At 42.0% G+C, this 15,567-nt stretch overlaps 1 protein-coding gene across 1 annotated transcript; it reads left to right on the plus strand.

Moving 5' to 3' along the window:
• Positions 1-2,357: 2,357 nt before the first annotated feature.
• LOC148103381 (nuclear factor 7, brain-like) lies at positions 2,358-3,746 on the plus strand. The gene has a single exon (XM_087839125.1). It carries the CDS (start codon positions 2,358-2,360, stop codon positions 3,744-3,746), a length of 1,389 nt encoding a protein of 462 aa, XP_087695251.1.
• The last annotated feature ends 11,821 nt before the right edge of the window (positions 3,747-15,567 follow it).

A 15,567-nucleotide genomic window follows, 5' to 3' on the forward strand; every position in this document is an offset into this window, starting at 1 on the left:
ATAAAGTTTTTACAGCTTATAGATTTTAAGTTCTGCTCCAATCATTTGGGTAAAGATAATAAACACTTTGATGGCCTATAAGTGAAAGTGAAAACGTGATAAACGAATAATATAATTAATAAATAATAAATAATTATATTTTGTTGATAAGTGAAGTTCACTGAACTGAAAGGAAAAATTGGTTTGATGATGGTTGACATGTTTTCCAAATAGAAGTTTTTCCTCTAGTAAGGAGATACAGGTGCAGCAGAGCATTGCTGGAAGAAATGATCCCAAGGGTGGAATCTCCTGAGAAATCTTCAGAGACCCAGCGAGAAGTAGGGACCATAGCTGACAGCCCAGGCAGGGGTTGAGGTCAAAGGTCATGCAGTTTGGGGACCTACTGGTCATCATGAGAAGAATCTGGAACCACAGCAATGACCATAAAGCTGCATTGGATGGAGAGCTGTGCCACGGGGCTTTCCAGAGGTAATCACGAGGAGATTGTGGACAACAGATGGAGATCTGAAGGATGAGGGGAGCGTTCCAAGCTCCAATCGACCGTGCAGAGAGGAAGTTCAAGGATGGCATCATTATTCTGTGAACAGAAACCAGAAGCTATGGTGGTGACGGGGAATGACTGACAGCAATTTCCTATGAACATCACCTAATGCTGTGTCACTGTGCTATGCATACTTTGACACTCTGAAGAGGGTCTTCCTTTGTGTCATTGTTGTTGTCATTTGCATCATGAACAAGACTGCTGAAGTGACTCAACAGGTGGGGTTATAACAGCAGTAAAAGAATTGAATCCAATACCCTTTCCAAAAAAGGTTTTCTGCAGAGACGAAAGGACAATAGAGGAGTCATAAGTATCCCCCCACAGGAAGAATGCATGAAATGAGGTGATGAGGGTTGATAGAGGCCATAAAACAGGAGTGCTGACAAAGGCCTGCAGCCTTGAAGATAACTGAAAGCCACATTGACAAACAGCAAAACTAACTGGTATGTTTGTTATACCCATGTCTGCATACATTTGGACTCTGGTCATATGGACAGTGATAGAAACAACTGGAAGAGACATTTATGAAGCTCTGAGGAACTCAAACCACTCTGCATGTGTGATTTACACACCTGGAGGAGATGCACCACAAAGCTGGAATGATTTTGCAAATGTTCATTTCTATGTTTGACTATTAACATTCATTTGCTTACTTGGAGGGAACGATGCTCGTCACAGTTCTCTCCCTCATGCACGAGCAACACAAAGAGCTCTGGTGACTTGCGTCTTGTTTTTGCCATTGTAGTAGAATTGTCTTGGCGTTCCAGCAATAGGTCTGTGCTAGATGAACGTATCAGCAACCTTCAAACACGTGTGGAGAATTCATTATTTCTTTGAAAGATTTTTGACTAAATAACAGAAAAAAGAAAGTAAGAGAAAGAGATGTCAGAGATGAGTGTCAGTAACACAAAAGTAACACTCAGTGTCATGCAGAGACTTTTACACAACCAGATCAGATGAACCAACTCACACTAAAACATGCATTTTGCTGCACTCTTTACACTTATTTCTTTTCTTTCTGCTCTTTTACATATTTTATAAAACCACAAAAAATATTTTATATCAGCAGCAATTTCTCTCAAACTGCTGCATCACAGCTTTCATGCTCTGACCTGCATGTGAAATGAGAGAAAAGCTCTTTATCAGTAACTTTTACAACTTCTGGCAGGTTAATGTCTGAACTTTGGAGTGAAACACACCCTTAGTTACAAGAAATAACACCACTGTCTGTAACTAAGTGAATCCACCTTAACACCACCTGTGTGTGTGTGACTGCATTACACTCCCACTGCTGGGAACCTGAACAAGAAGCAGAACAAAGTCTGAAATAGAAGCTGACAAACAGCTGCACCACCGAGTGACACTTTATTTTATAAACTTCACAACAGGTTTCATGTTGTGACCTGTGGAGGTGAAAAGACACAAAACCTGTTTGACAGCTTTTGAGCTGCAGGCAGGATTGAAACACACCTTAGTTAAAAGTCAAACAGCAACATTTGTCTCCTCCCCTCACGTCACTCAAATGTGACAAACCAGGAAACAGGAAGTTCTTCGTCCTCAGTAAAGAGAGACGCACAGACGATCAGACTGAGCTCAGACCAAACTAGCAGCTTCCTCTGAGTGAGTCCAGCTACAGGAGAGAAAAGTGGAAAACTCCAACACTGCTGCTTCCAGCTGCTGACGCTCCACACACTGAATGTGAGTTTGAGCAAAAACACGACTCAAAGGAAGTTTCAGTGAAGGTGGTAGAGGAGGGAGGGGAGCCAGGACTGACTGTACTTCCTGTCTGCTGTTTTCAGCTTCACTCACAGACTCAATGGCTTCCAGATCAGAGGAGGATCTCTGCTGTCCGGTCTGTCAGGAGGTCTTCAGAGATCCTGTTCTTCTGTCATGTAGCCACAGCTTCTGTAAAGACTGTCTGAAGAGATGGTGGAGAGAGAGACCAACACACGAGTGTCCAGTTTGTAACAGAAGATCTTCAAAGTCTGAACCACCTTTTAATCTGGCTTTAAAGAACCTGTGTGAGTCGTTCTTACAGGAGAGAGATCAGAGAGCTTCAGAGGCTCTCTGCAGTCTGCACTCTGAGAAACTCAAACTCTTCTGTCTGGACCATCAGCAGCCAGTGTGTGTCGTCTGCTGTGCCTCAGAAAAACACACCAATCACAGATTCAGACCCATCGATGAAGCTGCACAACAACACAAGAAGGAACTTCAGGAAACTCTGGAGCCCTTAAAGAAGAAGTTAAAGGTTTGTGAAGAAGTTCAAGTGAAGTTTGATCAAACAGCAGAACACATTAAGGTCCAGGCCCGACACACAGAGAGGCAGATTAAGGAGCAGTTTAAGAAGCTTCACCAGTTTCTAGCAGAGGAAGAGGAGGCCAGGCTGGCTGCACTGAGGGAGGAAGAGGAGCAGAAGAGTGGGATGATGAAGGAGAAGATGGAGGCTCTGAGCAGAGAGATAGCAGCTCTTTCAGACACAGTCAGAGCCACAGAGGAGGAGCTGAGAGCTGAAGACGTCTCATTCCTGCACAACTACAAGGCTGCAGTGGAAAGAGTCCAGCGCTGCCCCCTGCTGGATGATCCACAGCTGCCCTCAGGAGCTCTAATAGACCAGGCCAAACACCTGGGCAACCTGACCTTCAACATCTGGAACAACATGAAGGACATGGTCTCCTACACTCCTCTCATTCTGGACCCAAACACTGCTGATCCAGAACTCATCCTGTCTGAAGATCTGACCAGTGTGGTAGAAGGAGATGAACAGCAGCTTCCTGATAATCCAGAGAGGTTTGATCATTACTACTCTGTCCTGGGCTCTGAGGGCTTTAACTCAGGGACTCACAGCTGGGATGTTGATGTTGGAGACAGTACACGGTGGACACTGGGTGTGTTAGCAGAGTCTGTGCAGAGGAAGGGAAGCATAGACTCTGGATTATGGGTAATATTTTTCTGTGAAGGTAAATACTACACATACTCACCATCAGCTCCATCAACTGATCTCTCAGTCCAGAAGAAGCTCCAGAGGATCAGAGTGAATCTGGACTGGAACAGAGGAAAGCTGTCGTTCTCTGATCCTGATACTAACACACACATACACACCTTCACACACACTTTCACTCACAGGATGTTTCCAATCATTGGCACTGTTGGTAAAGTGAAGGTGTGTCCGTTGAAGGTGTCAGTGTCAGTGCAGCAGATGAGTTGAGGATGATGATATTTCTAATGTTGTTTCCTGTCAGTGAATTGAAGCTGTTAAACTGCAGCTGTCCTCCTGCTGCCTCGTTGTTCCAAAGCTCTTTGTTTCTCTTTTAGTTCTCACTGTTTCTTTCTGTTTCTGCTGTCCACCTTTTCACATGGAAAATCATTTCACTGTTTCTCACTGAATGACTCCCCAAACTAGATTTGAAATTCTATCAAGTTTCTAATCATTACAAGTGATTCATGTTTCTATTTGATGTGTAAATGGAGATGATTTCGTTTGCTGGGATATGGACTGACATGTGTTGAATGGGAGGAGCAGTTTGTTGTTGTCTTCTTGTCTGTTTATGACAACAATAAATCTATTGTTGAAACAATGATTCATGTTTAACTCCATATATGAAATGTTTCTGATCTTTGAATTCTGTTTGATTAAAGACTTTCTTCATGACACAAATGAGATTTCAGTGTATTAATAGAACTAAATAAGCTCAGAGTTGAAAGGCTGGAGTATTATGTACGTGCTTCACTGTCAGGATCTTCAGGGGGATTCAAAGGGAAACATCAAACATCAAAGATTTAAAAAATAATAAAGATAATAAACACACAGGTCAAAGGTCAGAGTCACAGGAATTAGGAAACAGTTCAGTTTCTTCCGTTTGAAATGTTTCAGTTTCTTTGCTTGATCAGTTCACACTTCTCTCTGTGAACGACTTCAGTGCTTCGTCCATGACTCCTGAAGGTAAAGGGCCCAAAGAGCCAATCAGCAGCTCTGAAACAGGAAATATGACTCATGGAGAAGTTCACAACAGTTTCAGCTGCCAATTGTACTCATCACCATGGAGACTGATGCATCAAATCTAAATAAAGGCTGGATGGAGGCAGAGTGAGTGCTGTAGATGCTGCATTTTGAAGCCTCAGTGTTTAAATTGTGTCCACAGCCACGTAGACAGAGTGGGTGGATTTGCTTCTAGAAGGACTTTGTTGCAGCTCTACAGCAGGTATTTGTTGTTGGATGACATCACATTCAGCAGTGCTGTGACTGAGCCATAAATGTCAGAGCTCAGACGAGGCCCACACATGCGTGTTTGTCGGTACACACAGTTAAGATATGGAACATGTGAACATGAGACATATGAAGAGACTGAACAGATAAAATGTCCTTTATATCCATCAGTGACTTGATGGAGCTTCTTGCTGCAGTGTGTTTGGGTTTGGCTGATAACACTGGTCCTGCATGTTTCCTTCATGCTCTGTGGTAAAAGTGCATCAGTCTGCAGCTCTGTGGTCGTCCTTCTTCTTTTTCTCAGAAACCTCCTGATTTCTTTGTTCTCACTGTTTTGCAGAGGTGTTAAGATTAAAAATAAAAACTGTGAAAAGTTGCTGCTATTTATAAATTTATAAAAAGACACCATTTAATGCTTTTAATAAGCTTAAAAGAACAGAATGAAATGTCTCCATCGCTGTAGTGTAATAATATCACAGCACTGTTGCAGTAATTTTAATGTGTTTATTGTACAGAGACTGATTCAGCTGTGGTCTACTCAGCAGTGAGAACTGAAGACGTCCGTTATGGACAAACAACCATCAGAACAAGGAGGCCCAGGTACAGCTGCTCTTTATCTTTGACTGTGGACAGAGACAAGCTAGCTGCTCCCCCTGTTTACAGCCATCATGCTAAGCTAAGCTAACCAAACCACATTGTGACTCAAGCCCAGAGCTCAGACTTCAAAGACATCAAACGTCTCATCTTTCTGTCAAAACACAAAACAAAAAGATTCCTTGTAAAGTTGACCTTTTCCTTAAACTGTCCATTATAGCGTGGTCTTCCTACTTATCTTGACACAATACTCAGTCACGTTGCCTGCTGCAAACTTAAAAGACGTCTGACGAATGAAGTGAAATTGTGCTCTAAGCAGAAGTGATTGTGAGCGTGTCTGAGGTCACGGTGTGTGTGAAAAGGTATCCAGCTGGGGCAGACATGATTCTGCAGGTCACCTGCCCAGTGGACAAAAAGAAATAAAATAGTTGTGTGGATGACATATGAATGATAATACGAAGAGTGTTTGGTGTTTCTCAGCCTGAAACAGCTGTAATGCTACTTTCTGTTTTGGAGAAAGGACAGTTAAAAAAAACAGAGAGAGAGATGTGTGTTGTTTTAAGCAGTGATGAGAATAATGAAAATGTGATGAGAGAGCAACACAAAAGTATAAGTACAGGGATGAAGCTCTTTACAGGAAGGGTCAGAGCAGACTCTACCTGCTGAGGCGGCTGAGGTCATTTGGAGTCCAGGGAGCGCTTTTAAAGACCTTCTATGACTCTGTGGTGGCATCTGTCATTTTTTACAGTGTTGTATGTTGGAGCAGCAGTTTATCAGCAGCTGAGAGGAAGAGGTTGGATAAACTCATCAGGAAGGCCAGCTCTGTTCTGGGATGCACCCTGGACCCAGTGCAGGTGGTGGGAGACAGAAGGACTCTGGCCAAAATAACATCTCTGATGGACAGAGTCTCCCACCCCATGCATGTAGATGTTGCTGAACTGCAGAGCTCCTTCAGTGACAGACTGCTGCATCCTCGATGCATGAAGGAGCGTTTCTGCAGCTCCTTCCTCCCTGCAGCTGTCAGACTGTACAATCAGAACTGCTCCCAACAAACACAGATGTTTACATCAGCGCTGTTTCTTGCACTATTTTATCAACCGATTCACACTATAACCAGGGTTGCCTCTTATCTGTATTTAATTGTATTTAATTTAACAACAGTATGGTACTCAGTTTTTGGTAACCATTGTCCTTCATGTAAATATGTAAGAATTGTGTATGTTTCTGTTCTGTGTCTTGTGTACTGTTTGTTTGTATATGTGTTTTCTTGCTGCTGTTACACCCAAATTTCCCCTTGTGGGACAATTAAAGGATTATTCTATCCTTGTGATATTTAATCCATCATCTCCCTGTCAAATAAAATAGATTTTGAATTGTGTTTCTGTCAGGAAGCCCCACTTCAACTCTTGGAAATCGTCTCTTCTAAATCAGACCATCCAAAGTGGACTATATAGATAATAGAGTCATCCCTCCAAATTGATATAACAACACTCGTGGTAAAGTTGTGGACTGGAAGAATACCTGACCAAGATTATCTTGCAATGTTTTGCAGCCACCAGTCAAGCCGGTAGATAAATTTGGTCTGTGATTGTCGCAGTTGGCTGTGTGGCTGGCAGGAGGACGGACCCAAATGCAGGACTCTCATATGGGAATTTAACTGAAAAGGCAGCTTTATTGTAGGACCACAACGGGAGAAGGGAGACTCTCTCTTCAAACGCTAGCTCCACAGCTGCCATCTAGCAAAGATACCGGTCTGGCACAACTTCCTCCCACATTTCCGGTTCACGCACGTCAAAATATGCAATTTTGAGACGCGATGGATTTTTCTTGGACACGCGTTGAGGTGCGAATGTGCACGCGTCAAATTAGGGGCGTTTGGGGCGTTTTCGTTCGCGACTATCGCGTTCGGTGTGAACACACCATAAGAAGCACTAAGAGCATGGGTCTCCAACTGCAGTCCTCAAGGGCCGGTGTCCTGAAACTTTTGAATGCGTCCCTGCTGCAACACACCTGAATAAAATGATTAGGTCATTAGCAAAACTCTATAGAACGTGACTGCATGCTGAGGTGTCAAATCACCCTTTTGATTCATGTTACAGCAGCTCATGAGTGAATGAACTAAATAAAAGTATTTTTAGAAGTACGTTTTTCCAAACACTTCCATTGACATACATTTATTCAAATTTACTTGAGTAGGGTTAGGGGTTCCACCTCTGCATGCAGTCAAGTTCTACCCATATGGAAAAGATATATATAAATCTGATAAAGTTTGTATCTGTCTTGTGTGAAACTTGTATGAAAAGCATACAAGAGTGAAAACAGATATAAGATCTCTTGAAAAATTATATAATGAAACTTGAATGTTTTGGATACTTACTAAAACAATATATAAAAGTAATGAGAAAGTGGCCACTTTCATGAGTGAATCATGTAAGCCTTATATGATTCACTATATGAAGTAGGCCACATCTGATGCAAATCTTTTATAAGTTCTCTTTTCCATATGGGTTTGCATGGCCTCTGCACCTGTCCCTCCTGCACTTTCCTGCTCAGTGTTTCGGATGTTTAGTTACTCCTCGGCCTCTTTAGCAATAAAGACACTTTTAATAAATCTAGCCTATTTGTAGCTCTGTACTGAACACTTGGCTTCACAAAAAACTGTGGCTGTGCAGCCGAAGGTAGCGTTACCTCTGGCAGATTGTCCCTGACAGCCGGGAACATGAGGAGGAAGCGTAGTCCTAAACAGAATCCCCCGGTACACAACCAACCCGTTCATGTGTCTAACAGTTTTTCACCACTCAGCAGCACACCCACCGGGAATCAAAGCAGTGATTCTGATCTGCGACATGTGAAGCTAGAGACACCAGTAACCACAGTCTTCTAGGGGCCGTAGTGTGGTGGGCCAGGAGTACCAAAATCAATTAAGTTAATCCACCATTAAATAATTAATTAAATGTTACATTAATTAATTAAAATTGGAATGAATTAATTAATTAAATAAACATTACAATAATTAATGAAATGCCCATTGATTTCATTTAAAATGTCAATAAATTATTCATTCAATTATTTCCAATTTTAATAAATTGACACATTTACTTAATTATTTAAGTTTATTTATGTATTTATTTAATTCATTATGGCAGTCCTGGCCCTGCGGCTGTCTTCAAGAATTTATTTTATCTGTCAGCCTCACCCATCAGGTGGCCAAGTCAGGGGGCGGGGTTCACACTGATTGAGTCATAACCATTGCTTTTGCCTGGTGGCCGTTGTTTAGTGGGTACTTAACAAAGTTTAACACAAATGAACACCAGATAACAAAGAAAACGAATGGTTAAGCCTAACATGCTCAAGTGAGACATTAAACTTTACTAAAACTATGCAGTTATGAAACGTAACTTTAACCTCAGCCAAACCGATTTTCTCAATTGTAAATAAAACAGCGAAGTAAACATGACCCAACAGACAAAACCTGAGTGAATTATGTCCTGTGTTTAATCACTGAGAGCTAAAACTCAGCGGAGGTTTTAAAGCTGTGTGCCGGTGACCGGATATCAGCCGCTGATAAAGTTGGTCCGTGGTTCGAGTACTCTAGTTTTCTCAGTGTCCATCACCTCCTTTTAAATCTCGTTTGTCATCTTTAACACAGGTCAGTCACTCTGAATGAAACACAAGCTCCAGGAGCTCTGCGCTCAGGAAACAAACTATATTTACTTATCTTACTTATCTAGCCAAAAACCAAAAATTGGCCCGTGTATAGCATCCTGCTATGCGATTGCATTTGTCCCTGACCACCAGAATCCCTCGTTAACTTTTATCGAGTGGAAAAAAAGTTGGCGTTCATCCTCCAGCTTCACTGTGCTAATGCTATGCTAACATAGCTGTGTCGCTAGCAATCACGTAGCACAACATTATATACCAGGTAGTCCAACTTCAGTAACCCTGCAAACGCCACTGCTGTTTAGTTTCCTGTCTTCATTTATGTTGGAAGTGATAGCAGAGCTGTACGTTTGAATTACTTTCAAAAATCTCTCAGTCAGAACATGGTGTTACCGCGCCAGATCCACGGTCCCGAACCGTAGTAAAGAAACTCTGGCAGTTACTTGAAAGTTCCGTAACTGGCTCGTAGCCAGTAACAGCTTACTATACAGGTCAACTCTGCTAGCAAAAAGATCGAAGGAGGCGTAGGAAACTGCTTCACCGAACTTTATTTCTTCTCCAAGGCACGAACACCGCGTACAGTGGGCTGAAACAGTCTACTCACAGCGAGCATCGCCGACACAACTCTGGCTGTCGAGGGAGTTATTATATTCCTTTAATTTATTTTCTTTCCGTCTCTTCTGTAGCTAACCGTTACTTTTTTTCTTCTATTCAATTCAATTCAATTCAATTTTATTTATATAGCGCCAAATCACAACAAATGTCGCCTCAAGGCGCTTCATAGATACAGAGAAAAGCCCAACAATCATATGACCCCCTATGAGCAAGCACTTTGGCGACAGTGGGAAGGAAAAACTCCCTTTTAACAGGAAGAAACCTCCGGCAGAACCAGGCTCAGGGAGGGGCGGCCATCTGCTGCGACCGGTTGGGGTGAGAGAAGGAAGACAGGATAAAGACATGCTGTGGAAGAGAGACAGAGATTAATAACAGATACGATTCAATACAGAGAGGTCTGTTAATACATAGTGAGTGAGAAAGGTGACTGGAAAGGAAAAACTCAATGCATCATGGGAATCCCCCGGCAGCCTACATCTATTGCAGCATAACTAAGGGAGGATTCAGGGTCACCTGGTCCAGCCCTAACTATATGCTTTAGCAAAAAGGAAAGTTTTAAGCCTAATCTTAAAAGTAGAGATAGTGTCTGTCTCCCGAATCCAAACTGGAAGCTGGTTCCACAGAAGAGGGGCCTGAAAACTGAAGGCTCTCCCTCCCATTCTACTTTTAAATACTCTAGGAACAACAAGTAGGCCTGCAGAGCGAGAGCGAAGTGCTCTAATAGGGTGATATGGTACTACAAGGTCATTAAGATAAGATGGGGCCTGATTATTTAAGACCTTGTATGTGAGGAGCAGGATTTTGAATTCAATTCTGGATTTAACAGGAAGCCAATGAAGGGAAGCCAAAACAGGAGAAATATGCTCTCTCTTTCTAGTCCCTGTCAGTACTCTTGCTGCAGCATTTTGGATTAACTGAAGGCTTTTCAGTGAGTTTTTTGGACATCCTGATAATAATGAATTGCAGTAGTCCAGCCTGGAAGTAATAAATGCATGAACTAGTTTTTCAGCGTCACTCTGAGACAGGATATTTCTAATTTTAGAGATGTTGCGCAAATGGAAGAACGCAGTCTTACATATTTGTTTAATATGTGCGTTGAAGGACATATCCTGGTCAAAAATGACTCCAAGGTTCCTCACAGTGTTACTGGAGGCCAAGGTAATGCCATCCAGAGTAAGAATCTGGTTAGATACCAAATTTCTAAGCTTTTCAGCGCCGAGTACAATGACCTCAGTTTTATCTGAGTTGAGAAGCAGAAAGTTAGTGGCCATCCAAGTCTTTATGTCTTTAAGACATTCCTGCAGTTTAACTAATTGGTGTGTGTTATCTGGCTTCATGGACAGATAGAGCTGGGTGTCATCTGCATAGCAGTGAAAATGTATGCTATGTCTTCTAATGATGCTGCCTAGGGGAAGCATGTATAATGTAAACAGAATTGGTCCTAGCACTGAACCCTGTGGAACTCCATAATTAACCTCAGTGTGTGAAGAGGACTCTCCATTTACATGCACAAATTGGAGTCTATTAGATAGATATGATACAAACCACTGCAGTGCAATACCTGTAATACCTACAGCATGTTCTAATCGCTCTAATAGGATATTATGGTCAACAGTATCGAATGCTGCACTAAGGTCAAGAAGGACAAGCACAGAGATGAGTCCACTGTCAGAGGCCATAAGAAGATCATTTGTAACCTTCACTAAAGCTGTTTCTGTGCTGTGATGAGCTCTGAAACCTGACTGAAACTCTTCAAATAAACCATTCCTCTGCAGATGATCTGTTAGCTGTTTGACAACTACTCTTTCAAGGATTTTTGATATGAAAGGAAGGTTGGAGATTGGCCTATAATTAGCTAAGACTGCTGGGTCTAGAGATGGCTTTTTGAGTAAAGGTTTAACTGCAGCCACCTTGAAGGCCTGTGGTACATAGCCGATTATTAGAGATAGGTTGATCATATATAAGATCGAAGAATTAATCAATGGCAGAACTTCTTTGAGCAGTTTTGTAGGAATGGGGTCTAAAAGACACGTTGATGGTTTGGAGGAAGTAATTATTGACGTTAACTCAGAAAGATCGATTGGAAAAAAAGAGTCTAACTTAACATCAATGGAACTACAAGTAGCTGTAGATAATATTACATCTGTGGGATGATTATTGGTAATTTTTTCTCTAATGATAAAAATTTTATTTGTGAAGAAGTTCATGAAGTCATCACTAGTTAACGTTAAAGGGATGGTTGGCTCAAAAGAGCTCTGGCTTTTTGTCAGCCTGGCTACAGTGCTGAAGAGAAACCTGGGGTTGTTCTTATTTTCTTCAATCAGTGACGAATAGTAAGCTGTTCTGGCTTTGCGGAGGGCTTTCTTATAAAGCAACAAACTATTTCTCCAGGCTAAATGATGATCCTCTAAATTTGTGACACGCCATTTCCTCTCCAGATTACGAGTCGTCTGCTTGAGGGTACGTGTTTGAGAATTATACCACGGGGTCATGTACTTCTGATTAGAGACCTTAGTTTTCACTGGAGCTACAGTATCCAGAGTCGTACGTAGTGAGGAGGTGAAATTATTAACAAGATAATCGACCTCTGTTGGGGTAGCGTTCAGATAGCTGCTCTGCTCTGTGTTGGTACAGGGCATTGACGATGATAACAGTGGCTGGATTATATTCTTAAACTTAGTTACAGCGCTTTCAGAAAGACATCTACTTTGATAAAGTCCACTCTCCACTGCTGCGTAATCAATTATTGTAAATGTAAATTTTATCAAGAAATGATCAGACAGGAGAGGGTTTTCAGGAAACACTGTTAAATGTTCAGTTTCTATGCCATATGTTAAAACCAGATCTAGAGTGTGATTAAAGTGGTGGGTGGGTTCTTTTACATTTTGAGAGAAACCAATTGAGTCTAACAACAGATTAAATGCCATGTTGAGGCTGTCATTTTTAGCATCTACATGGATGTTAAAATCACCCACAATAATTATTTTATCTGAGCTCAGAACTAAATCAGATATAAAGTCTGAGAAATCAGACAGAAACTCTGTGTAAGGCCCAGGTGGACGATAGATGATAACAAGTAAGACTGGTTTCTGAGTTTCACAGCTGGGGTGGATAATGTTAAGCATCAGGCTTTCAAATGAATTAAAAGTCTGTCTTGGTCTTTCATTAATTAATAGACTGGTGTGAAAAATTGCTGCCACACCGCCCCCTCGACCTGTGCTTCGAGATTTCTGGTAGTTAGAATGACTCGGGGGTGTTGATTCATTTAAGCTAACATAATCATCCTGCTGCAACCAGGTTTCTGTAAGGCAGAGTAAATCAATTTGTTGATCATTTATTAAGTCATGTACTAACAGAGACTTGGAAGAGAGAGACCTAATATTTAATAATCCACATTTCACTGTTTTACTCTTTGGTTCAGATGTGGATACTGTATTGTTCTTTCTTTGTAAATGTTTAAGTTGTTTGTTGCTGGTTTTTAGTTTGTTTTTTGTCTTTTTGGAAGCAGACACAGTCTCTATGGAGATGGGTTTTTGGGGGGGTAGCAGGAGGAGAGAAGCTGCAGAGAGGCGTGTAAGACTGCAACTCTGCTTCCTGGTCCCAACTCTGGATAGTCATGTTTTGAGGGGTTTAATAAATTTGTCCATATTTCTAGAAATGAGAGCTGCTCCATCCAAAGTGGGATGGATGCCATCTCTCCTAACAAGACCAGGTTTCCTCCAGAAGGTTTGCCAATTATCTATGAAGCCCACATCGTTTCTGGGACACCACTCAGACAGCCAGCAATTTAAGGAGAACATGCGGCTAAACATGTCACTCCTGGTCTGATTGGGGAGGGGACCAGAGAAAACTACAGAGTCCGACATTGTTTTGGCAAAGTTGCACACCGATTCAATATTGATTTTAGTGACCTCCGATTGGCGTAACCGGGTGTCATTACTGCCGACGTGAATTATGATTTTATTGAATTTACGTTTACCCTTAGCCAGCAGTTTTAAATTTCCTTCAATGTCGCCTGCTCTGGCCCCTGGAAGACAATTGACTATGGTTGCCGGTGTCTCTAGCTTCACATGTCTGAGAACAGAATCACCAATTACCAGAGTTTGACCCCCAGCGGGTGTGTCACCGAGTGGGGAAAAACGGTTAGACACATGAACGGGTTGGTGGTGTACCTGGGGCTTCTGTTTAGGACTACGCTTCCTCCTCACCGTTACCCAGCCTTTCCCCAGCTGCTTGGGATCTGCCGGGGAACAGCTAGCGGGGCCTACGCTATCTTCGGCTGCACCAGCTACAGGGGCCTGGCTAGCTAAGGGTGAGTGCAAGGTGCGAAGCTGAGTCTCCAGATCAGTAATCCTGGCCTCCAGAGCTGCAAATATGCTACATTTGTTACAGATATCATTACCGCTAAAGGAGGCCGAGGAGTAACTAAACATCTGACACAATGAGCAAGAAAGTGCAGAAGGGACAGGTGAAGTAGCCATGGTGCTAACGGGTCGGCTACGAGCTAAGCTAGCGAAACAGTACAGAGACAGTGAGTGACAGTGAGTGAATACTTTGGCTATAAATTAGGTAGTGAGTACACAGAAAGTGTGCTTCGGATGAAGCACGTGAAGATTATACTGTGAAAAAAAGAATGTATTTAGAAGTTGTTAATTAAACTGCTAAGCAAATAAGCTACTCAGAAACACCACTGTGTTTGAGCAGGAACAGGAAGTGATACTATACCACAGAGCGAGCGAACACCAAGTGACAGCGCCACCGACAGGGTGGCGCTGTCACTGTTCTCCGCTCTCTCTCCACACACCCACACCAGCAGTCCCGCTACACACATCCCAAAATACATTTCCCATCAGGCTTCACCCTTAAAGGGCCATGCCTGTAACAATGGTATGAAATGTTTAGGTGGAAACTAGCGAGCTAACTTCCTGTTAACTTCTAACTCCGTTAAATTTAATAACTTCTTTTTTCATGGGTGCCTGGATGTTAAACTTTGTTTACACCTGGTAAAGCAGCAACGCTGATGATTTTATTAAAGATGAAAGAATTTACACCGTTTTTTAAAAAAAATTTAAATAATCGTTTTCTTATTTTCAAGTGTGTGTGAAGCTGACACCATCATGTCATCTTTGGCTCCTCCAGCTGAGACACACCTTCACAGACACACAGCCCCTCCCCTCACTAACAGCTGGATCACTGTCACAGGTGACACACTCACCTGTCTGTGTTTCTGCATGTTTCAACATTCACAATGTGACGACAACCAAATGACTGTTCAGTGGCGGTCCTAGCCTGTTTGGCAGGCAAAACATATTAAGGATTGTACATTAACATAAAGCTGTTGTACACACACACACACATGAAGAGAGAGAGTATACATAGTATGCAAACGGCTACCAAACAGCCATCATAATACGTCATACAATGAGAACAGGACGAATCAACAACTGACAATGACTAATTAATATTAAAATCTGTAACATAATGTTTGGAGTTTAGTCTTTTGCTGTTACTATTTTTACCATTTCTTCTTGGAGCAACTGTAATCCACATAATTTCCTTAGGGATTAATAAAGTACTCTGATTCTGATTGTTTCAGGATGACCTGCCATTATCCAATCACACATCTGCTTACCTGCATCTTTTGCTCGTTTCTCTTCCTCTTCTTTTCTCTTTTTTCTAAACTGAGTGTAGCTGACGCTGAAATGTTTGTGTGGGTTGCCATGACAACACTAAAGCGCGTCTGAGATCGTTATTGTTTTCTATTTGTTTTCTTTATTTGCTTCTCATGCTTATGTACATTTGCATTTGCAAAAGATAATCTATGAATCCAGTGATACATCTTTCTTATAAGAAATGTTTCTGTTAAAAAATTATTGTGTTGTAGTCACTTCCTGTGAGTCGCGGGAACCGGAAGTTGTGCGCGGGAGAGACAAGACAGAACGGTAACACGGCG

This window comes from Neolamprologus brichardi, chromosome 3, assembly GCF_056152115.1.
Source record: "Neolamprologus brichardi isolate AB-2024 chromosome 3, ASM5615211v1, whole genome shotgun sequence".
Lineage (NCBI taxonomy): Eukaryota > Metazoa > Chordata > Actinopteri > Cichliformes > Cichlidae > Neolamprologus > Neolamprologus brichardi.